General features: G+C 38.8%; 1 protein-coding gene across 1 annotated transcript in view; it reads left to right on the top strand.

Annotated features, from left to right (window-relative positions):
- Positions 1-23,719, top strand: part of LOC109418918 (bromodomain-containing protein 4) — a 95,997-nt gene that overhangs the window by 48,642 nt on the left and 23,636 nt on the right. Inside the window, exon 2 of the mRNA XM_029870840.2 lies at positions 5,438-5,629. Coding sequence (XP_029726700.1) covers positions 5,438-5,629 — 192 coding nt within the window. The remainder of the gene's footprint in view (positions 1-5,437; positions 5,630-23,719) is intronic.

Here is a 23,719-nt window from a genome sequence, read left to right as displayed (position 1 = left end):
ATGAGAGCAACAAAGTTGTTGGATGATGAAACTTTGAAATGCCGCCAGCAGCACCGCACCATCCAAATATGCAGGTACCTAGGTACTTGTACGTTCAAAACTATTTACAACGGCGACGTTCGGCCAGCCCGCTGTGCTGCCCAGGCAACGCGCAGTTTCGCTTTTTAAATGGCCCCACCATCCCCATTCAGGCTGAACGAACGTGTCGGGCATCGGTAATTTGTATCTCGTTGTATACCCATCTACTTTGGAGTCTAATGAGATTGATCTGTGGAAGACGCGCAAATGTGCATTGTGAGTACCTGGGAAGAAATGGAAATGCATTGTTTTGATTGAATGAAGCTGTTTTGAAATACAAATCGCTGTTCCTGAATAGTTCTAGAAACATCTGAGGTTTTGTAGACTTCAATTTACGGACCTGACGATAATAAACTAATTGACTAAGATTTCAAGAATTTAAAAAAAATCCGGAAGATTATTAAAATTTCTGTCAGAAATTTGGAAATTTCAGCGAAAATTTAGATTTAGAAATCTTTCAATTTTCTGACAAAATTTTGCAATTATCTGGCGGAACCTTGACTATTTTTACTGAACTTCGAAAATTTTTACGCAATCTTTGAAAATTGCGTAATTTTTATCGAAAGTTTTAGAATTTTCAAAATTTTAGAATCTTAGAACTTAGTAACTTGAAAATTGTTGACGAAATTATCGGCGATATTCCAAAAAAAATCCAAGTTTCTGAGATGACCAACATCCTGGGTTACGAACGGCCCCTTGTTGGAATCGGAACTGGAATTTATGATGAGGTTTGTGCGTATTCCAGCCACGATTGCTTTAGGAATTGCTGAAGCGATTCTTCCTGGGATTTCTCTAAAATTTTCTTCAAATATTTCTCACAGGGTTTTATTTCTCTGAAATTCCACAATAAATTCATCTTAGAGGTTTCTCCCAGAGTTTCTGTTGGAAATCCTTCTGGAATTCATGATGGAATGGTTCTAGAAATTCTAACGATTCCTCTAGGAATTTTCTTTGGGTTTCTTGCAGGAATTTCTACTTTTGTTCTTCAAGGAATTCCTCCGGGAATTCCTCCAGGCATTCTTCCAGGTATTTTTTTTATAAGACATTCAGATATGTCCCTATGATTTTTTTTCAGGTATTCCTCCATGTTAATTTTACATGGGATTCTTTTAGAAATTCCTGCTGAGAATACTCCGGAAACTCTCGCTGGTATTGCTGCAGGAATTTTTCCTGGAATTTCTAGAAGAATTCCTCTAGGTATTTCAGAATTCTCCACAGGAGGAAGAATTCTTCACAGCAGGAGTTTCTGCTGTGATTCATCCAGAAATTTAATGAAATTTAACCGGGGCCCCCTCAAGGGAGTTCTTAAGCAAATGGATGCCATCATTTATTTCTCCAGAAATTACCCAAACAGTTTATGCAGAAAATCCCAAGGGAATATCGCCTGGATTCTTCTATAAGTTTTCCTATAGTGCTGCTTCTATGTGTTTCCTGTGAGATTCTCATGGGATTCATCCAAGATTTGTTTTATTCTATTCCTATAGGTATTGCTTTATAAATTTCTCCTGAAATTTATCCTGGAATTCCTTCAGATTCATCTAGAATTTCTTGCTAGGAATTCATGCTAGTAATTCTCCAGCCGTTTCTGCTAGGACTCTTGAAGAAATTGTTCCAGTTATTAGCCTAGAATTTTTTTTTCGAGAATTTCTCCGTGGTTTCCACTAGGAATTTTATCTAGAATCCTAACAGGGATTTCTTCAGAGATTTCAATTGGAATTTCTCAAATTATTTTTCTAGGAATTACTCCTGGATTTTTTCCAGAAATTCCTCTAGGGATGCATTTAGGAATTTGTTCGGAGATTGTAATAGGAATTCCTTCATAAATTATTCAAGAGATTTATCCGGGAACTCCTTTCAGAGAGTTTTACCGAACTTATTCACAAGCTTCTTTTGAAAAATCCTGTAAAGTTTGGTCCTGTAATTTCTCGGATAATGTTTACAAGAATTCAAAAATTGAACGTCCTTTGGAGATTTGGATTGTGAAACGGAACAAACCATGTGCATTTGGGATCGAGTTCAATTATATGCCTTCATGGGACGGAGATAGTCAAGTGTCCCCGTAGCTTGGAGGAAAGAAGCGCCCGTCAAACTTTTTAGGAGTAGTGGGTTCGATTCCCACCGGAGCACATCTTTTTTTTTATAATTTAAATCTCTATTTGTTTATTAAACACGTGTTTCTGTTGCGTGCATGAATGTCAAAGTAATCAAACGTTGCAACTATTATGACTGATGAGCTAAAAACAATTTTTTAGGAGTAAAATATTAGGAGGATTCACTCAACAGCGTAAACCGCTGATTGATTATTTTCCTGATTGAACGTCGCAATCACCAAATCAATCTTGGATTATTTAATTCGCAATTTCATGAAACATTTCAATTATCGGATAATCATGGCTTACGCGGTTGTTTAATCTGTTTAGTAAAGCCCCTAATTTGAAGAAAAATCTCAATTTTGTCAGTCCAAAATGCTTCCACGGGTTAACAAAATCGGACCCTCACTGTATTTCAAGACTATTTTTGACAGTCTCAATTTTTTGTCGGAATTGCAGGTTTTTGCGAAGATTTTTTGGTACAGTAATGTTCCGTTTTCTACATTTTTAATGCTGCAAAGAGCGCCCTCGACATCTTCATCCCTGGGAACAATAGAGAAGAGAACTACCCTCTCAAATGTAACTGGTAATCAATGAGAAATGATGAGCTGGTAGAGCTTTAGATTGATTTAGAAGCGTTATCGAAGAAAGTACAAGAACAAAGAGGAATTTCAGAAATATGTCTAGCAATATTCATTGAGGTATATCTTAAGAATTTCTGGAGCAGATTCTGGCGGTATATTCGAAAATTTCAGTAACAATATTCCCAAAAATTCCCAAGAACAGTCCGATTATTCTATATTTTCGTCATGCTATGGAAAGAGCGTATGGATTTTGTTTATTCAAACGTAATCAAACTACATCCTATCCTTCTACTTCTGTCTTGTTCTACGTTTTAGCGGAAGTTTGATCTGTCTCGCAAATCTCATGTTTCATGTGTATTTTCTTGCTTATTTATTAATCTAAATATATTTTGTACCTGACATTGCATGAATGTTTTACGTGTGACGATTGTAAACATAAGCTTAGAGACTCGAGAAAAAAAAATAGGAAGCTCCATAGGATTTTCAACCAGACTGCATTAGATACTCCTTACGGTTGAAGTTCTAGAGTAGCTTTTAGTAGGGTAACTGAAGCCTCGAAAAACTTAATCGAATTTGGTAAAGATCTGAACACAGCTTTAAAAATTGAATTGAAAAATGCTTTGAAAATTGAATTGAAAAATGACATACAAAATTGAGATACACTGATTAATAATCAGTGATTATACACATAAAAATGTCACAACAATAGGGTCCTAAAATAAATGACAAAATCCCTTTTTTTATTAAATAATTCGATCAAGTATGATATTCAGATCGTATCAAACGAAAGATTATTAAAACAAAAAAAAAACTCAAAATAAGAAAAATGGTGAACAATTCTAGTTTGACAATTGAAGTCGATCTTGATGTGATGGAATTCGACGTTTTCCGCACTAATAGTATTAAAAATGCTCCTATCCGTCGTACACGGTAACAAAAAAAAATTAAATCATAAGTTTAAAGCAAGAGGCGAGACACAAGTTCCAAAAATTCAAAAATATATATATTTTCAACCACAATCAATCAAAGCATAGAAACATGAGTAAATATGTATTCTTGGACCATCGTTTGTGGATTAAACCGAAATCTAGGTAGGGCTTTACTGCCCCAGTCGCATACAGTCCCATTTTTAAAAAGTTGGAATTAAGGAAATTTGAAGTTTGAAAACTCGTTCCCATGTAAAACTTTAAAAAATCGCCATATTTGAAAAATATTTCGATCATCTCGAAACTTTCACAGATTTATTTGCACATCATTAAAGAACTGTAAAAATATTAGGTTTACTACAAAATGGTTCAGTTTTGTATTAGGTTTCTGTCAATATGGGACAGAAATGATTTGGTATTTTTTCACGCATTAAATCTGCAATTTTTATTATGGTTTTTGAAGTGCATTGCAAATGATGACTATTTATAACGTAGTTCAAAAGTGATGAAAAGTCAAATGAGACTGTTTCCGAGTGGGGCAGTTTAGGGCCCTATTAAAACAGGCGAAAACATGGCATTTATCCTAAGCATTCGGAATCTACTCAATTGCAATAATTAGGCTGCATAATTGGATGCCAAAGTTTCAAAAGAATCGTTCAAGTTTAAGACCAACTCAACGCGTACCTACATAATGAATAACCGTAAATAATGCCTTTTCTATAGAACCGGTTCAACCACCAGAAGAAAGGAATCAACGCCGGTTCAAAGGCGGACAGCATCATCTGATTTCCATATTCTTCCGGGACTGATTTAAATCTCCGGTTGGTATAACTTAAACACAATGCCATCAAGTTTCAGGTATCGAAGAGTTGATGCCACTATATGCAAATGAAGCTTTGATGCATTTTACAATGTTGGAGTTGGAAGCAAAACTGAAATTTGATCTTGTCAAAAGATTAAATCGGAAACTCAATCTTCTACGCCACGTGTTCCATTGCTTCATATACATAACGACGACCCAGTTGTTCACATTCTACCCATATCTGGCATTGTCGTTCAATCGCACATTTCCAACACACTCGCCAAACACCCGTCGCAGCTAACAACTCAATAACAAAACGGCACATTCATCATCATCGTCGCGCAGCTCACTCGACCGCATTACCATAATCGTCAGCAGACCGTTTGTCATAGAAGTTAATTTCTAAAACAAAATCACAACTGCAGCGAATTAAATCTCCAACGTGCGCGCAAATGCAGCGCACCACACAGCTTAGTCTCCATCGAACGATTTCAATCTCCGTTTCCAAGACTAATGCGCGCGATCGCTCTTTTCGAGAAACAGAGCTTCAGCCAGCCCTGCAGAGCTAATTACACGACATGCTCTCGGTGTGTTCGGTCGTCGTAATTGATTTCTTCAAACAGTTTGACTTTCTTTCAACTCTGGGCTGCATGTGCGCGCACGCAACCTGCACACAGAGCGCTGTAATTAATCCAAAAGCAAGCGAAACGAATGCGCCGCAGCAAATTGAGCTAATCCAATTATGTTCGGCTGCGGGGGACGCCACTGTCGGAACATAATAGCGCGATGATAACTATTACAGCGTAGAAGATCCCGCTTTTCTTCGGGACGCCACCAACGACAAGCCGAGCGAACTAAACGATTGATGAGTTTCCGTTGAGGAAACTAGGTAGCGTAGCTTATTTTATGCAGAAATAATCTCTCTAATTGTTTCCTTTTGTTTCCCACCACCACCAGGCATACAAAATCCGCCAGGCCAACTCGGTCAAGATTGCCCGGATTGTGGCCGTCACCGTGATCCTGTCGTCGTTCATCCTGGGCTCGTTTATGCTCGCTTCGACGTACCTGCAGGCGAAGCAGTCCTGCGACCAGATGCAAACCCTGGATGCCGTCCTCAACAAGGAACTGATGCTGGAGGCGATGCAACAGGTAGGTGAACCTTACAGGGACAGGGAAGCGTCTTCAAATCGTTGGGAACTACATGATCTATAACTATAAAGGCAAACAGTTACAGACACATTAAGATTTCAGTGTACTGTCTCAAAAGGTTTGACCTGTAGAAATTGTTCCACGTACAGAGACTACGTTCAGAAGAACAATTCCGAAAACCGCATAGGGACAAGTCAAAGCAAACCCTACATCTCAATAGGAGAAACTCATCGGAGCGTGAAAGTTAACAGAGTGCTACAGCGGGCGCCAGTCGTGTAAAATGCAGCACTTTAGGGCTTTACCTTCGTCATCCATCAGACTGTCAGATACGGACTTATGAACAGACCCCAACAAGATTTACCGAGTTGGAAAAGTGGTTCATCACCACCATCCAACCCACAAAAAGACGGTGGTGTGATCTCCACTCCACTCAACCTCTAGCCGAGCTTAGTCAACACTCTCACAAAGAGTGGCTGACTGGCTGGTTGAAGTTGAAGATGACGCGTGCATCGAGCGCGCGACATTAACGACTTAACCTCTGTCATTTTACGAGAGAAACCTGCCATCGATCTTTGGGATGCGGTTTTTGTGGCTTAGGGTGACTTCATCCGGCCGCGCCGGCCGACAAGTGAAAGAGTTGTTTCGAGAGGTGTCCTAATTTTTAGTTTTTTTTTTGCTTGCTTGTGGAAATATCCTGTTCGATCCGACTGATGCACAGGCGAGGTAAACAACAGTCACATCACGAAATTAACCGGAGGATTTGAAGTGATTCGATAAACACACGATGGCTATGAAAAATCCCCAACTGCAAATCTAGAGCAATGAATCACAAACCGGTCGTAGCGAAAGCGCGGGGTTGGTGCACCCGTTGTGGTAATTTAATTTACGTGCTCGTGAGGATGAGCTTTTTTCTCTGAAAGTAAATGTCGTTGAAGGTTATACTAGTTTAGCAATTCAGATTGTAAGTGTGTAGTTTCCCAGCACATCAGCTAACTAAATTGCGTTGTGGAAGAGTCGAGAACGAATAGTTTTGTTTGAAAGATTTATCTGAATTTATTAACAATAAAAGATGCTAATGGGTAGTAAAAAGCAAGATCACTACGAATTTACACAATGTTGAATAACGACGTGGTTGACCTTGGATAATACAAATGCCAATTGTTGAATGTTTTTATCACCTGCTACTGGAATAACATTACACAATCTGGAAATAAAATATTAATACTGTTGTGTTATGTTTTGCAAAAATGTTCGATTCTGTCATAACTTCACTGATTTTAATGAATTCCAAAACACATTTGTATTGAAAAGTAAAACATCTGTTTCGAATAGTCGAACATCGCTCAAGGCTCTTTTACCACCCTTCGCCAATCAACGGACATCTGTTTCGTTTATGATCGATTCGAACCAAAAAAAAAAACATAAAACCAACTGCTACCATCTACCATATCAGTAGCAGCTGTAAAATAGCTAACATATATTCAAACCGCAATTCACTGCGACTGAACTGCATGCAAACATGTATGTAGCTAACCGCATGTGAGCTATGGATTCCATTTGTTGCACGTGTGTTCACATATTAGGCGCGTGGTGCATTCGGTAGGCATATCTTGCGCAGAGGTATGCTGCAATAATCGCTGTGAACTACACTAAACTGACCAGAACCACTACATGTCCAAAACAAACAATCTCAACGTGATCATCATCGTAAGTTGTTACAGTATGATTGCAGTAGCTCTGTTACCCAACAGGGGGAAAGCGGGGCTAAACGACCTGATATGAAATAAGGTGAATTCTTTGAAGACTTTAACATCTGGTTTGTTGTTGAGTAGTCTTGTAGGAACTGATTATTTCTAATAAGCTTATTTGCTTTATGAGATATGGGGAGAAGATGATATGGGTTGTAGAAAGTTGATCTATGTCTAAATGCAATTGTCTGAAATCATCACCCATATTTTTCCAAAACAAAGTTAAAAATTTTAGTGTTTTGCAGTTTGTCATAGAAAAATTATATCAATAGATTAAGAAATGACCGATTTACAAGACGTTCAAAATCAGCTGATTTTGGGGGCCCTTGAAAATTCTTCTTTGGAAATGAAAGTATTGTGTTTGTGCCTTTGTTCGGCAGTTGTAAACAGTGGCATACGTGAACCTGTCAAATGAAGAGGCCTACTGTCATTTATTTTCTTGAAATAAACAAAAAAACAACTCATTTGAAATCGGAACCCTATAACAGCATATTTTCTATCAACTTAAAATGTGATTGTGTGTTACCAGTATATTTTAAGATGTTATTCAGGCTACTATTTCTGTCAACATCGATTGAGGAAAATAGCAAATACCAGTTGAAACATTTAGCAATTTTTAGAAAGGAAGTCTCAGTAAAATCTTGTAATCACTTTGAATCAAGTGTGTTATCCAATTATCGCATTTCGTTAGAGCACATGCTCAGAGGAGAGCCAACGTCAATCCACACTCCCAATTCCTACCGAATACCATATGGGAGTTTGTCCCGGTATTCCATTCAAGATTCTTCTTGGTATTCTGTCAAGTAAGGGATTATTGGCATGCACAGTGCGAGGCAAAACAAATCAGTGCTTCACACAATTCCAAATGCATGCTTCCCAATATGATACAGTACAGTACTATAGCTCATTGCTTGTCAGAGACAACGACGAAAGAGTGTGATACAAATTGCAGCACTAGCACTACTTTTTACGAAGCAGAAAAAAAATCTCCATTACTTTAACAAATCTATCTTTAAAATTGTTTTATAATTTTCAAATGATATTTGACAAATGGAACACATGCAAGATAAAGACAAAAACAGTTTCGTTTTCTTCTTCACCATGGTGCAGATCTTTTCTTGCTCATGTTAGATTTGTTAAATGACCTGAGAATTGTGGAACATTTTTGAGGTTAGGATTATTGGTGTTAGTACTTGGTACCAGGGATGGAAAATGTCATTTCGTTATTAGCTAATTTCACTGCATCTAGTAGGAAATTTAAAACGACGACATAACTGATCATCCATATCTAATCAGCATTATGGATTGGTGATGCTTACGAACAGAAATGTACACCGGAATTGGTGTAAATAGAAAAAATGTCATGACATTTTTTGAAATTGGAAATTTTCCGAGTATCTACGGGCCGGGTTCGGGGTTGAAACATTTGAAACCCGACCATCTCTTGTACAACTCACAAAAAAGTGGATAAAAACCTAATTGGTACCACCCTGCCTTTACGCTTTCTGATTACCCACCATCCTCGATTTGCGACAATCTACTGACATGTAGATATGATTTACACAACGAGAGACCTAACCTCTTGCTGTCAGAGGCGACAGGTCAATTTTGGGAAAATCTCGACGATTTAGGAAGCTTTGTCTAAAAAACAGATCGTGTGAAAAAAAACTTACAAATTCCGGGCAAAACCTTACAAATTCCGAGCAAAACCTTACAAATCTCGAGTACAACCTAACAAATGCCGAAAACAAACATCTGGATAAATCCAGATCAATCAGGAAGGTTGGGAACGCTGCTTGATGTAGGAAGCGTAGACAACGGTGCACGAAACGGTGCATATGGACACAGAGAACAGACATCCAAGCTAGAACAAGTTTCATCCAGAAAGCTGTGTAAGGGTTTAAATCCTTACTTGAGTAAGGATGCAAACCAATATTTTTTTGTTAGAGAGACTTTACCTCTGAGGTATTCGTCTCTGACGCTCTTATTTGGCATCTTAGTAACTGCCATCGCTGCGAAAAGCGAAGGATGGAATCTACATTGCTGTCATTTCAGGTGTGATACCGTGATATGCTAGCTGGTTGGTATTACCACAGACAAACAGACGTAAGACTTTTCAAAACGGCTTTGCGCATACATTGAACAATCAATTGAATTTTCGTTCGATTTCCGCGATCCTTCTACCAGAGGAGGTAGTGTTCGATCGCTTTGACGTTTGCCAGTGTACACGTTGCTGAATGATGCAAACGAAAATTACGGGCGATTTGTGTAGATTAACACAGTGTAGTAGTGTGCATGTTACACAAACATCATATCGAAATCCATCATGGCCGACAGCGTCTCGCGTGGTTCTACCAACCAGTGTGCTGATGAAAAAGACACTAGGCAAAAGTTTGTAATGAATTTTCTTCAAGAGTTACGTCTGTTTGTCTGTGGAATTGCCATTGGAAAGATATATGATTGCAAAGATCGGCTCTAATGATTATTTAGTGATGGCAGTGATAATTCGCCGGACAGCTTGAGGGGTTTCAAGAGGTTTTTAGGGGTGTTTTGGAGTGTTGTCGGAAAGTTTCAGAGAGTTTTAGGCATGCTTCAGAGACTGTCAAAAACGTATCTGAAATTCCCTGAATCTCTTTTAAACGCCATAAAACATCTTGAAATCCTCCGAATGATTTCTAAAAGCTTTTTGAAAACCCCTGAAGGTGAAGATATGACGAAGCCACACCATGAATTTTCAAGACCACAAATCTGGAGATCCATATGCCGCCGGTTTGCGCTGAAAAGTTGATTGATTGGTTACCCGGTGATGGTGATCAATTGAGCAACTTTTCATCGCGAATCACCTTTTTGTTCTCCAGATTTGTGCTTTTGAAAATTCGGGGTTTGGCTTCGTCATATCTTCACTTTTAGGGGTTTGAAAAGGCTTTTAAAATCATGCTGAGGGTTTCAAGAGGTTTTTATAGCGTTTAAAAGAGATTCAGGGACGTTTTAGTTGATCTCGTGAAAATTTTAGAGGAATTTTAGGAATCGTAGTGGGTTTAAATAGGCTCCAGATCCAGGGAGTACCAAAACTGCCCAGAAACTTTCATGGAGCACTGGTCCTGAAACCAATTTCAACGCCGAGTTCATGAAACAACTGCCTTGAAAAGCATGAGAAACTCAACTGAAACATCCAAAAATACTTCTAAAACATTGAAAAACCTCTGAAACGATTCTAAAATCTTCTAAAACTCCCTGAAACGGTACTAAAATTATTTTGAAACGCACAGGAACGTACACAACAATTTCTTAAAAACTCATGAAGCTCCCCAATGAACTTTCCTAAAGCGGTCCAGAAATTCTTGAAATCTGCTTGAAAACCCTTGAAGCACTCCCGAAATAAATCTAAAAAGCTAATGCAACCTCACTGAAACCCTTGAAATGCCTTGAAACCCTCCCCCTCCCTCTCTGAAACTTTCTGCAACGCCCTCAAACACGTTAAACGCCCTAAAACGTCTCTTAAAGCTCATAAAATAACCTGAAACATTCTCGAAACCTCTTGAATGGCTCGTAAAAGGCTTTATATAGCAGCATGTGAAACGCTTCTGAAACCCTTTGAAACGCACCTGATACCAACAGAAAAACACCATTGATTCTTCCTTGTGGTTGAATGAATATCAAAATAATCGGATCTGGTATCACGGATATTGACGAAGGCCATCCTGGAGGACCAGATACGAATTGATCCAGGTGACGGTCCAAGTCGGCTCAGCTTTGTGATCGTGAGAAACCTTGTCAAAAGTCTTGGAGAAGCCAACATAAATAAGGTACACCGGGGCAAGTTGAAACGGGTGGCGCAAGATGAAACAGCGGGTTAACATGATGTTTTCTAATGATGATAAACAGTTTGTTCGCCATAACACATAGTTTTTGATTCAAACAATCTTTAAGCGAAGGAAAAATTTCCAAATTGTATCGAAATCTATTTTAAAACTTCGTGTTTCATCTTGCCCCACCCGATTCAACTTGCCCCGGTGTACCTTAGCATCAACTTGATGCCTCTTCTCAATGCTGTTGTTAGCGGTGCTGATGAATGCCATTAAGTTGAACAATGCTGAAGCGTTTCTTAACGAATGCATGCTGAAATTACACCAAGTCATGTAGTAGACCTTCCAATTGTAGAAATTTTTAACACTCTGGATCTCCACTGAAACTCTGGCTGAATCAATCGTGCGTAGAGTCAAGCACAGAGCTACTTCTCGAGATACTTTAAGGGATTACTTCAGGCCAGAATCTCCTCCAAGATTTTTCCAGGGATTCCCTTAGCGAATTCTCTCGAGATTTTCTCCTGGGTTTTGTCAGGGATCTCCCGGGATTCCTTCTGAAATTGTTTCCGAAATTCCTCACGGTATTCCTCCAGGGATATCTCCTGGACTTCCTTCTGGGATTTCTTCATTACAGATTAACTTTAGGGATTTCTCCTGAGATGCCTTTAGGGAATAATCTCGATATTCTTTCCTCGATTACTCCAGGATTCTTTCAGAGATTCGTCCGGGGATTTCTCTCAAAATTCGTTCAAAAACTCTTTTCGGTATTCCTTCAGGAGGATTTATATCAGAATTATTTCGTTCATTCCTCCCGGGATATTTTTAGGCATTCCTTCCGGGATTTTCCTGCATTATATCAGAGATACTTCCAGGTATTTCTCCAGAAATTTTTCCTGGAATTATGTGAAGGATTCCTACTGTAATTCTCCCGGTATTACTTCTGGGATTTCACCAAAGATTTTTGCTAAGACTAGATTCCTTCATATAATTTGCCCAGGTTTTTTTGTGCGGATTACTTTATGTAGGAAGAAGGGGAGTCTGGTTGATATTATTAATATTAAACTATTGCTTTATTATAGAGATTTTCAGCTGGTTCATCTCTTCAATCTCTTTGTCAGTGTAACGAACCATGTTTTGCTTTGAGAAATATGGTACAAGACTAGTTGAATTTAAAGAGAAAATCATAGCAACATCTTAAAAATCCGTAGCTTTTCTTTAGTATTTCCAGAAAATCTAAGGTACAATTTAAAAATTGAAACCTTGAATCGTTGAAAAGTTTAGTTTCTCCGAACGGGCTGCGATTTTCACATGGTTTCTTAAGAATTAAAATAGAGCGAGAATTTGTATATTTTCATTCTACTCTCAATAAGATCGAATAAACCCAGCAAGGAATCAATTAAATCATACCACGGCATTGGCATTGAACAATTGAGGCTGGCTGGTAAAATTTAAATGATAAAGAAACCTAAAAAACTACATAAATTACGAACTAATATCCTCGATTCAGACAAGAACTAGGAAACACATTTAGAAACTCGATAAATCTATTACTTCAAAATCGAGAAACATAAAAAAATCTGACAATATCTTAGTCTACAACATACTAAACCTTCGTGATGGATTTGGAGAGTTGAACGGAACGCCTATTCGAAGAATAGGCTTCTTACACCATACCCCCCAAGACGCAAATTGCTCGCCTCTGCCCACTCGCTTAACTAGCCACCCAATCCTCACTCACTCACATGCAAGATCTCGGGTACAGCAATGCGTGTACTTAATTGGAAGTTGATTAGTTTAGGATGTTGGTTAGGTGACTTCGACTTGCTTATAACTTGCCCGATGGAACTGGTTTTTCTGTATGGGTGTAGTAGATCATAAAACATTTACGGTATGCACCACCGCACCGTGCTGGTGTTGCTGCTGCTGCAATAGATTATATCAACGATTTAAAAAGGGTCGATTACGGTGCTTGGTCGAGAAAGTCAACCCTAGCGAACCGGTGGTGACAGCTGAATGTTGCACAACTATCTATTCCTTCTCTGCCCCCCAGATGGGTAAGCACTGCGAGCAGGCAATTCGATGCGGACCCCAGTCTTGGGCGGAAGTCTTCAGACAAAATTTCATCGAGCTAAACTGGTGTAACTGGTCATTGGCTGGAGGTCGTGCTGTGTCGAATCGGAGAGTAATTTGCACCCATGTCAAACACAATTACGGCTCAGATTCATCGCGCAGAAAATTGCACCCAACCTGGAAACCCTTTTGCATCACCATCACATCGATTGCATCTCTTCAAGAAGAAGACACAATAGGCGTACCTCTTGAACAAACAAACAGCAGTGATGAACCGAAGCGATCGCCTTGGGAGACTCATTTTGTGCCTCGATGATCTTTTTGAACGAGATTGAAGATGCCCGCGAATGTGATGCGCTGCGCAGATAGGTATGTACCAATCGACCCCAACTCAATAGACATTGCAGAGCGCGCTGCCGGCGTTCGTTGGTTGCGGTTGTAGGATTCCGCGTGCTCTCCCCCGAAGGATTACCCAACGACAACGACGACCCACCGAAGGGTTTCGTCATTATTATGGACGTGCAAAATAATAGAAATCAATTGCTCATTGTTTGCCGAACCAGGTCGTCGTCGTCGAGAAGAGCGTTTATGAGATAGGCCCCAAGTCGGGTACCGAGCAGTTTGAATGTTTGAATATGAGTTTCGCTTTTCGATCTTTCACCATCATACCACACCATGAGCTACATACATATAGCGGGTGGTGTGCTCTCGTAAGTTTGCAAACATCACGCCATGCATTAGTTGTCGTTGTCGTCAGTTGTCGATGAGGACTCTGCCGGGTCATAAATTAGAAATCAACGGCTTTCATTCGAAGCCTAGTGCCTTCGTTGGCTATAGGGGATAGAGGTCTGAAAAAAAGCGTCAGTATGACTTAACTGGTATTTTGAGTCATTCTTTTAAAGAACCATGGCAACAAAAGGCTACTCAACCACTAATTGGGTTACCGATTCTACAATTTCCAACATATCCGTAAGGAAATGGTGAATACATAGGGTGAATACATAGGGTAGCGAACCACTTGGGCAGCGACCGGTATTTTGGGCACTCTTCGCTATAACTCAGTCAATTCCAAACCAATTGACTTGAAATTTTGTACCCGGCTAGTTACTATACGTTCCAAAAATTGTGTAAATTGGTTCAGGATTGGCTGCATTATAGCAGAAAAGTGTCCAAAATAGGACCCCTGCCGAGATGGTTCCACTTCCCTATACATATGTATGCTGCTCATTGGGAATCAACCCCATGGCCATCCGCTTGTGAAGTGAACGTGTGATCAATTACACCATGGGCCCCGGCAACCACCGTAGTTCTGTATTCCGCACTATGCTCAAAGGCGCAGTTTTACACTGCGTACCATTGAGAATTTCAAAAAAATTTCCACATATCGTTCCGACCCATGCTATAGTAATATTTTCTGTTAAACGGCCATATACGGTTGGGATTTAACTTTCTCAGTTCATCAGTGACCTCTCCTTTCAGGCCAAACATTTCAATAGGTCCTATCTGCATTTGAGAGGCTCTCTTTGTTCACTTTCTCTTTCAATTATTGCAATGTAATGGTACACTTTTAAACTATATTTGCAGTACAAATCAAAAGCCGATTGTTTTGACCATCGTTCAATGCAAGGAGACAATCATAATACAAATAAATAGCTGAGATATTAACGAAAGAGAGGGAAACCAAAGAGAGCCTCTCTTCTGCAGATTGGACCTTTAGACATGTTTGGCCTGCTTTGGTTTGATCATTTGTTGAATAATTTGTTGTCTTACCGATGACCACCATCCCCTACCTAAGGAAGGAGTGATAGTTCGGCGCAAAGCCGTTTCGAGCCTATATTCCAAAACAAAACAAATAATCGATCCCATGTTGTGGCTACGTAAAATCGAGGGTGGATGACAGCCGTGCGCAGCAGTGAGGTAGTGGAAATAATCGCCATTTAAATAACGACCACGGCCCGCCCGTGTGTCTAGAGTAGTAGTGGTACGATGAATTCAGTAGCGCGAAAATAATGACACACCACGAAATGTCGAAAGTTTTGACATGATTAATTGCGTGCTGTTTAGCCGATGTGCGATAGAGCACCAAATCGGGATGTTGTCATCGCGCGCGAGGGGCTTCGTGAAAGTGTCTCGCATTCGCGTGGTGGATCAGGAATCGAAATCGAAAGCAGCAGTAGTGTAATGATTCATAATTTCCAATATCCGCTTGCGTTTGGATTTAACTACTTACTTACAGTATGCAAAAAAAAAAAATAAAAAAAATTAAAACACTCAATTGTTGTTCAGTTTACTACTGTTTTTGATAAAACAATTCATGTGAATTCAAAAAAAAAAACAAATTCTTTTGCAAACGAGACATGAAGTTAACCCTTCAGGACGCGCGTCGTTGTAAAAAGTACAACACTACCAAAAAACCTCGCTCGGCTATACAGCGCAAGCGCGGTGCAGTTTCAGCTGCTTGATGACGCGCGTCCTGAAAGGTTAACAAAAGTTCAAAAATAATTTGTCAGCACTTGGACTTTCGTCAACTTTTCATAGCGTGGGAAAGTGTGCTGGATTTATGGCTACATGACGACACGGTGGTACTCCTCCAGGAGGTCCTTCTGTGATTCCACAGGAATTCCATCCGGGATTCCTCTTAGAAATCCTTTGCGATTTCTTCTCAAATTTGGTCCAGGACACCTCCAGGAAATTTATGTGGAATCCCAGGGAACTCTCTGAGGTTCTTCCAGGAGTTTCTTCTGAGATTCCTAAAGAGAGTCCGTCTGTGATTTTTTCAAGAGCTCTTGCCCGGATTCCTAAAGGAAGTACTCTCTAGATTCTTCCAAAGATTTTTTTCTAAAATTACTCCAGGAATTCCTAGATTCCTTCAACATCCAGGAATTTCATCCTAGATTCTCCTAATAGTTTTTATTGGAATGTCTACTTTTTTTTACTTCCAGAAGGTGTTCCTGGGAATTGCAGCAATTTGACCAGGATTTGTTTTGGGATTCATCCAGGAATTCTCTCGGGGATTGCTTCAGAAATTTTTCTGAGATTTCTTCAGAATCTTCTTCCAAAATGCTGTCAGGGATTTCTTCCAGGAATGCTATGCGAGATTCCTCCTAGAGTTCCTCCTGGGATTTCTTCAGGAATTCTTTCTGAGATCCTTCCAGGCATACTAAAGGAACTTCTTTCAGTACTTCTCCAAAAGCTTCTTCGGGATTTTCCTAGAACTCCTTCCTGGATTCTTTTAGGAACTACTTCTGGGATTGCTTCAAGAATTCCTTCCGGGATGCCTACGATAAGTTCACCAGGAACTTCTTTCGGAACCAAAACGGAACATGACACAAAAGTTCAGCTTATTACGCAGTGGCTTAATATCCGCAACAGCGCAGCGGGGAGGAAAAAACTTCTTCCGGGATTCCTTTAAGAACCTCTTCCGGGATTCCTCCAGGAACTACTTCAAGGATTCTTTGGAAACTCCATCCGGGAGTCCATCGAGAGCTCCATCAGAGATTCCTCCAGGAATTATTTCTGGGTTTCTGTCAGGAATTGCTCTCAAGAAATCCTTCGTGATTTCTTCGGGAACTTCTTCCGGGATTCCTTTTGGAACTCTTTCTTGGTGAAATTCCTCTTGGAACTTATTCCGGAAACTTGGTATTTTTTTTTCGGCTTTCAGTCACAGAAAAAAGCGTTGGGTTGGGATCTTCATCAGAGCTCGATATGAATCAACTTGTGAATACCAAGTTTCCATAGATCCAGTTATTTCGGAAAGTTCTTCTGGAATTCTTTCAGAAACTGCTTCCAGGACTTTGCAGGATTCATCTAGGAACTCTTTTCTGGTTTCCTTCTAGAGTTCCATTTCGAATTTCTGCAGATCCTTTTGAAAATAAATTCTTGAGTTCTTTCTGACGTTTCTACTGGAAACCCTCCAGTAGTTTATTGAGGAGTATTTTGAGAAATTCCTCTTGCAGTTTTTGTTTATGGAATTTCTCATGAATTTCCTACAAGATGTACTTAAGGGAAGATTCTAGGATGTTCCTTTTGGTTATCCTCAGAAGCTATTAAGAGAATCTAGGATGAAATTCCTGGACGATTCCCGGAACTCCATGGAGAAATCCCGGAAGAAATCCCAGAAGAAATCTTAGAAGGAATCCTGGAAGAAGTTCCTGAAATAGAACCTGTTAGGAATCTCAGAAGACGCTCCTAGAGGAATCCTAGAAAAAAAAATGTGAAGAAACCACGGAAGGAAGTCCTGGAAGAATCTAAGAAAAAATTGATGGGATAATCTTGGAAGGAGTAATCATAAAGGGATTTCAAAATCAATTTCTAGAGAAATTTCGGAAGGAAATTTGAAAAAAAAACCCACGAACTGCTGAAATAATCTCCGATAGTATTCCTAAAGTAAACTATGGATTCCAGGAAGAATTCTGTGAGAATTTCCTGGAGGAATCCTGGCAAGGGCTCTTGATGGAATCTTATGGGTGATACGCAGATCGCAAGAAATTTCTTGGTCCATCTCGATGCGTGGAAAGTTCTGGCAAGGAATCTCTCAAGAAATAATAAAGCGTCGCTTTATTCCGGATCCTAGTACGGAGCTGAAACGAAACGTCAAATCAAATGGGGCTTGCTGTGTTAAATTTCTTGGCCATTCCGGTCACGGAAAAATAACGCACTGAACGAAAATTACTTGAGCGATTCCGTTTGAAGTGCATACCTCGCATTAGGCGGAACCTCTTTAGGAATCTCAGAATAAACTCCTGAAAGAAACCCTGAGGCAGCTTCTGAAGGAGTCTACCTTCGGAAGAATCTCATCAAAAATACCTTGGGATTTCCACAAGAAACTCTTAGATGAGTCCTCGACCAAAATTTGTGGAAAAAGCGCGAAAGATTCCTGGGAATCTTGTGGAATCCCAAAAGGATATCCTGGAGGGGTGCCATCGTGCCGTTATCAAGTCATATATCAGTACACTTTGCCACACACGCGCACCTCATATTTTGAATTAAATGAAAAGCCCAAATCGTACACAACAAGGCCACGGAACGTCAAAGACTTAGAAAAAATATCATAGCAACTGCGGCGTGAATTTCTCGCTAGGGCACTGCATTGTTTTGATTTTGTATGGGATTTTGACGTTTCATGGCCTTGTTGTTTATAAAACTTTTGAACGAGTAAAAGAGAAGGAGAAAATTTCATGCATCGGCATCGTCGTAGCATTTACTCAATAAGTATAGCAGTTTCCTGGGTCATTTTGTCCCATTCAGTGGAGATTACCTGTTTTTTCCTGGACTTAGGTTTTCATAACTGACCAGAGATGCCGGATCAAACTTTCACTATCTCGCCGCCATTTTCTTGTGATACCATACCATAGCATAACTTTCGTCTCGTCTGACCAAATCACTTTATTTCAGTCATCACTGATCCATGAAATGTGGTCTTGGCCCCACTTCGATCCACTTTTTGATATCTTTTGCGGACAACCATCCTGACTAGAAAGCTCTAACAAAAATATAGCATAATTTTAACAAACCATGATATTGATATCTCATTGTGATATAATCATGTTTAACGTCCTTGGTTTTTTTGAAATACTATAACTCAATTATATCACATTATGTTATAAATGTTGTTTGACAACTCATTGCAGTATAATTGAGTTTTGATTCTTCGACATTTGGACAATATTGTTTCAATACTGTATCACATTTTGATAGAAACTAGAAATCCTGAAGCCAATTCGTATCACATTCTGTTATAAATTTGATCTGATTATAACAGAATATGTAATTATCTTGATAAGACCAGTGTGATTTTTGTTACAATTTTGATTATTTTAACATCATCCTGTATCTACAGTTTATAACACAATAAGAAATTAAACAATATTATAATATCATAACACAATATGATATAATCTGGATATTATTTTCTTGTCGGGTGTGATGCTAGTTAAATGGAAAACTCACTTTCAATCTGTTTCGAAATTGTTTTATTTTTTACCCATTTTCATCATTCATCACATACACAGCTAATCGCGTTCGGTAATTTTTACCGAAATCTCAACCGCTGAGCGTTCGGTAATGGGTATTTAACGAAATTCTGTAAAAATTTACCAAATTTCGGCAAAATGTTATCGTTTATCTGTCAAACTCTAACGAATTTCGGTAAAAGTTGCTACCTCTACCTCTACCGAATTTTTCCTGTAAAACAAACTTAACGGTTGAGATTTCGGTAAAACATTACCGAAGTCGGTGATTTTTTCTAACTGTGTAAAATCCCAAGAAATAGATATAAACGCCGGCAAAGTGTTAAATAAACATAAACTGACAAATCACGGAAGAACACTCATCAAATTAAACTGATCTTCATTAGAAAGCCAAAAAAATTTGAATTGGTAAGGGAGTGGATAAACTTTTTTTTGTATACTGTAAATCTGTAAAACTACATTAAGAAGTATTCAACACTAGATCAAGAATTCGTTAAGGTAGAAATCTGATTCGTTATATGCGCTAATTCCCGTCACATCAGACCGAAAATTGCCAAATACGATAGATATTCCAACTTACCTTTGCAAATGGCTCATCAGATGGAAGCAAAAAGATGTAGACTATCAATAATAAGCCACTATACAGTGATAGACATTCGTTTAGCAGAGGTTCAAAAATTTTCAAAAAAGTGTCAGGAAACTCATACAAAAGATTTTATGATAAAACTTTTTTATGGCAGTGATTGTATATCTAGTACTGTTTTATGAAAAGGTGATACATCAGATTTATATATACACTGAAACGAGGGTAAAAACCCTTCAAATGTCATTTTTTGCCTAGACATTCGTTTAGCCGAGGTGCATGAAAAATTGGTTTCCAATAGAATTATTGTAATTTCGTGAGTGTATTTCGAGGATATACCCCAAGGCATTTAGTTTATGACGTGTTAGCAAGATAATTGACCTTAAAAGTTTATTCATTTGTGAAATTCAAAGAAAATATTACAAAAAATTGCCCCGATGAGGCGAAATGATGATAAATTAATTTATTTAAGGAAAATGCTTTTCTGTAAACACTCTACAGTAAGTTAAATTTGTTGTTTTTGAAATATGGAACAGAATTATTGTTGGAAATGTTTAAGTTATTGCATAAAATGTCGTGAGAAAATAAAGTATATAGGTTTTTTACTGGTTAAACATCAAAATGGGATCGTTAAAAGCAAAAATAAATAGTTATGTGTAGTAATAAAGACGTATCCTAATGCCTCTGAAGTATAACTGTATAATACTTAATGAATTGGAAGACTGCCATGCGAAAGAACTGCAAGAAGAGTCAGAATTTTTGAACCCTGTTTATTTTAAACCAGATGCTCAAACAAAAATGCATGACATCAAACCATTGGCTAATTTCATTCAATCTGAAGAAATATATTAATGAGTCTAAGATTTGAACCACATTCATTTTTAACAGGATTTATTCAAAAAGAACGTCTATATTATGAAACAAGTTATTCATGTTAGAAATTTGAATATTTTGGGTGCTATTTCTTAAAATGTGAGGCGTCCAATGTATGTTATTTCAGCCAGAATACAGTCTAGCAGATATTGGGAGCTGTAGGAAGACGTAATAATAGTAAACGCTGTGATTTATACAAGTTAAACTCTACCTGCACCGCACTCGTCGTGATACTTTCATTGAAATCTTTTTAAACACTTCCGATGAAAATAACTACAACAGATCTCAATTTGGAAACTTTTTCTATATTATAACTTACGTATATGAAATGCATGAAAAACTAACATGGCAACACTTATGAAAACTATCAAATTCAGAATTTACAAGTCGATCTATAATGCAGGTCACCATACAAAATGATTGTGTTGGATATTATTCGAAATTTGATAGTTTTTATTATGGAATTCTAAAAAAATTACAATTGGGCTAAACGAATGTTTAGGCTAATTTTCTATTTTTTTTTTGTATTTTACGGCCATAAAATAAATAAAATTTTGTTTCATCCCAATGGCAAATGCAAATTAGCTAAAAGATCCTCCAAAAATTAAAAAAGAGCATAAAATTATTACAGTTGCAAAAAACATAGAAAAAATATGCCTCGGCTAAACGAATGTCTACCACTGTAGCTCTGGAAATCAAATAATTACGCGAAGTTTCACATTTCAATTTCAATCCACTCAAGAGATGAAAATATGTTTCGTTTTGTTTATGACGAAGGCAACCGCACCAAAGCAGCAGCTAGCCGAATTGATCTTCATTCCCGTTCAATTTTCACTTCGTCAGATTCACTTGTTGATTCAACCTTCAAAAATTCTCTGGCACTTGAAAATTGGATTTGCCTGCTACAGAATGCAGCTGTTCAATTAATCAAATAAATCATATTTTTCCCACCGGTGAAAAGCAAACAACGAGTTGTCTTCATCTAGAGAGGATGCAAGCAAATGTGCGTGGATACGAAACATCGTATTTCACAATCACAGAGAAAGATTTCTTCGTTGCATTGTGTTGGCGTATTATGATTGAGCTTGAGCTTGAGCTTGATTGACCGCCCGCAGTTGCAACTCCAGTATCGCCAGACCAGCTACACTCACACAAGGAACCAATGAGATAGCTGCTTGGGACTAACAGGCATCTTCAGTGTATGAGCGTTGGTGGTCTTGTATTTTTAGGCGATAATGGCGCCTGCTGCGTCAGGTTGCAGGCCAATGGGGAAGGGGAGGGAAGTGATGATTGCAATCGCTTGCCCACATCAGGCCGTTGAGTCCTCTGCGCCTGCACAAGGTCATGCGGATGTTGGTGTGTTGGTGGGAAATTTTTATTTTTGGCACATGGATCATGATCATGCATTGGTGCAAGGGTGCCAGGCGTAAAGCGATAGAATGTGTGAAGATTACTATGAAGCGGCACAGTCCGCTTGGTTGCATAACTTGTAGGCGTTATATGATAGATTGACACTGTGCTGTAATGAAAGTTGGAAGGAAGGGAAACGGCTTTTTTTTTTCAATCCGTTTCTGGTTCTAGCGATCGCTACGAACATACGAATATACATGAGATGTATATGTAGGAGAGAGAGAGAGAGAGTGAGAGAGAAAGTAGATAGAAAGATTCAAAGTAGGAGGAAAGGGACGAGCCAGGGATTGCATTGTGTTGGCGTATTATGATCTAGTGCAAAAAAAAAATAAATTAATTGAAATATTTTAGTCATTATTTTAAAGCTACATCTATCTCAATTTAACAGCTTTCTGCTAAGGCGTACTTTGTATACATGATTTAATTTTGATTGCGAAGTATTCGGCCGACTTTCCGAATAAACACTCACGGTCAAATTATAACTTTTGACCATCATATGTACCATAGCGTAACGTATAAGGTATACCCGGAATTGCATTTAGGCTGTGCTTGAAATATACGTAGACTAGACGGAAACAGAATTCGAGGGTCATTCTATCAAATTATGTTAAGGAAACTGCACTGCCGTGAATCGATCGCATATCTGTCCCATTTGCATAGGAAATCCAGCAAAGATGGGACTGATATGCGATTCACGGCAGTGCAGTCCTTTCACAATATATTAAAACATAATATGGAGACTATTTTATAAATTAGTAATTGATGCCAAATTGAGCAAATTGCAAGAATAAACTCGATCATTATTGGTCGGTGCTAAGCTAGACGGGAATTAGATATAAATCCTACTCAGCTTCAAAAAATATTAGTCGTTCTTCGACTTACCGATCATCGTATGCAAAAGTGTAGCAAACTTCTAAGCTATTAACCAGCTACGAAAAAAGCCGTCGATAATTATTCTATGTTTTCAATCCAGATCAAATCTACACTAAATAAAATCGTGATTGAATAATGACAAGCTTCCCGCCCATCGATCCTTGTTTTCGCTACCCGACCCACAACCGGGCAAGAATTCGCTCTTATCCGAACACATCGCCAATTACCTTTTAATTACACCCCCATCATAGGCGGCAGCCTAATGAAAAATAATGAGCCGAAGTGTGAAATAAACCTCGCGCCTCTGTTTTACCGAAGCGGCGAGCGGACGTACGTTGGGAATGTGTGTTCCAGACCCGTCGACCGACCGACAACCTATCAATCGTATCGCGCTGGCGCTGACCATTGTTCTTCCACACCGATAGCAAATAAATGGGGGATGATACATGGTGGGAATTCCCTCCGGAGACGATCATTCTCAAGTCAAGTTGCACTTGATTGAATTATTATCATTCAACAATAGACGATGGCGACGACGGGAAGATGGCACACTTAAAACAGCGTCGTGCCACGTGAGTTTGAAACGCCTGGAGCAACGAAAGCTGGTTGGAAACGTCATTTGTTGTGTGTTATCGTCAGGTGTGTAGATGTGATGCACCTTGGAACAGGGCACACCTGAGGTTCCAAGTGTATCGTAGATTGATCGAGTTTGCACGTTTTATTTAATCAAGTGAAATAAATAATAATTATTATTATGA

This window comes from Aedes albopictus, chromosome 2 (assembly GCF_035046485.1).
Source record: "Aedes albopictus strain Foshan chromosome 2, AalbF5, whole genome shotgun sequence".
NCBI classification, from domain to species: Eukaryota; Metazoa; Arthropoda; class Insecta; order Diptera; family Culicidae; genus Aedes; species Aedes albopictus.
This window is presented reverse-complemented; position numbering and strand designations above follow the sequence as displayed.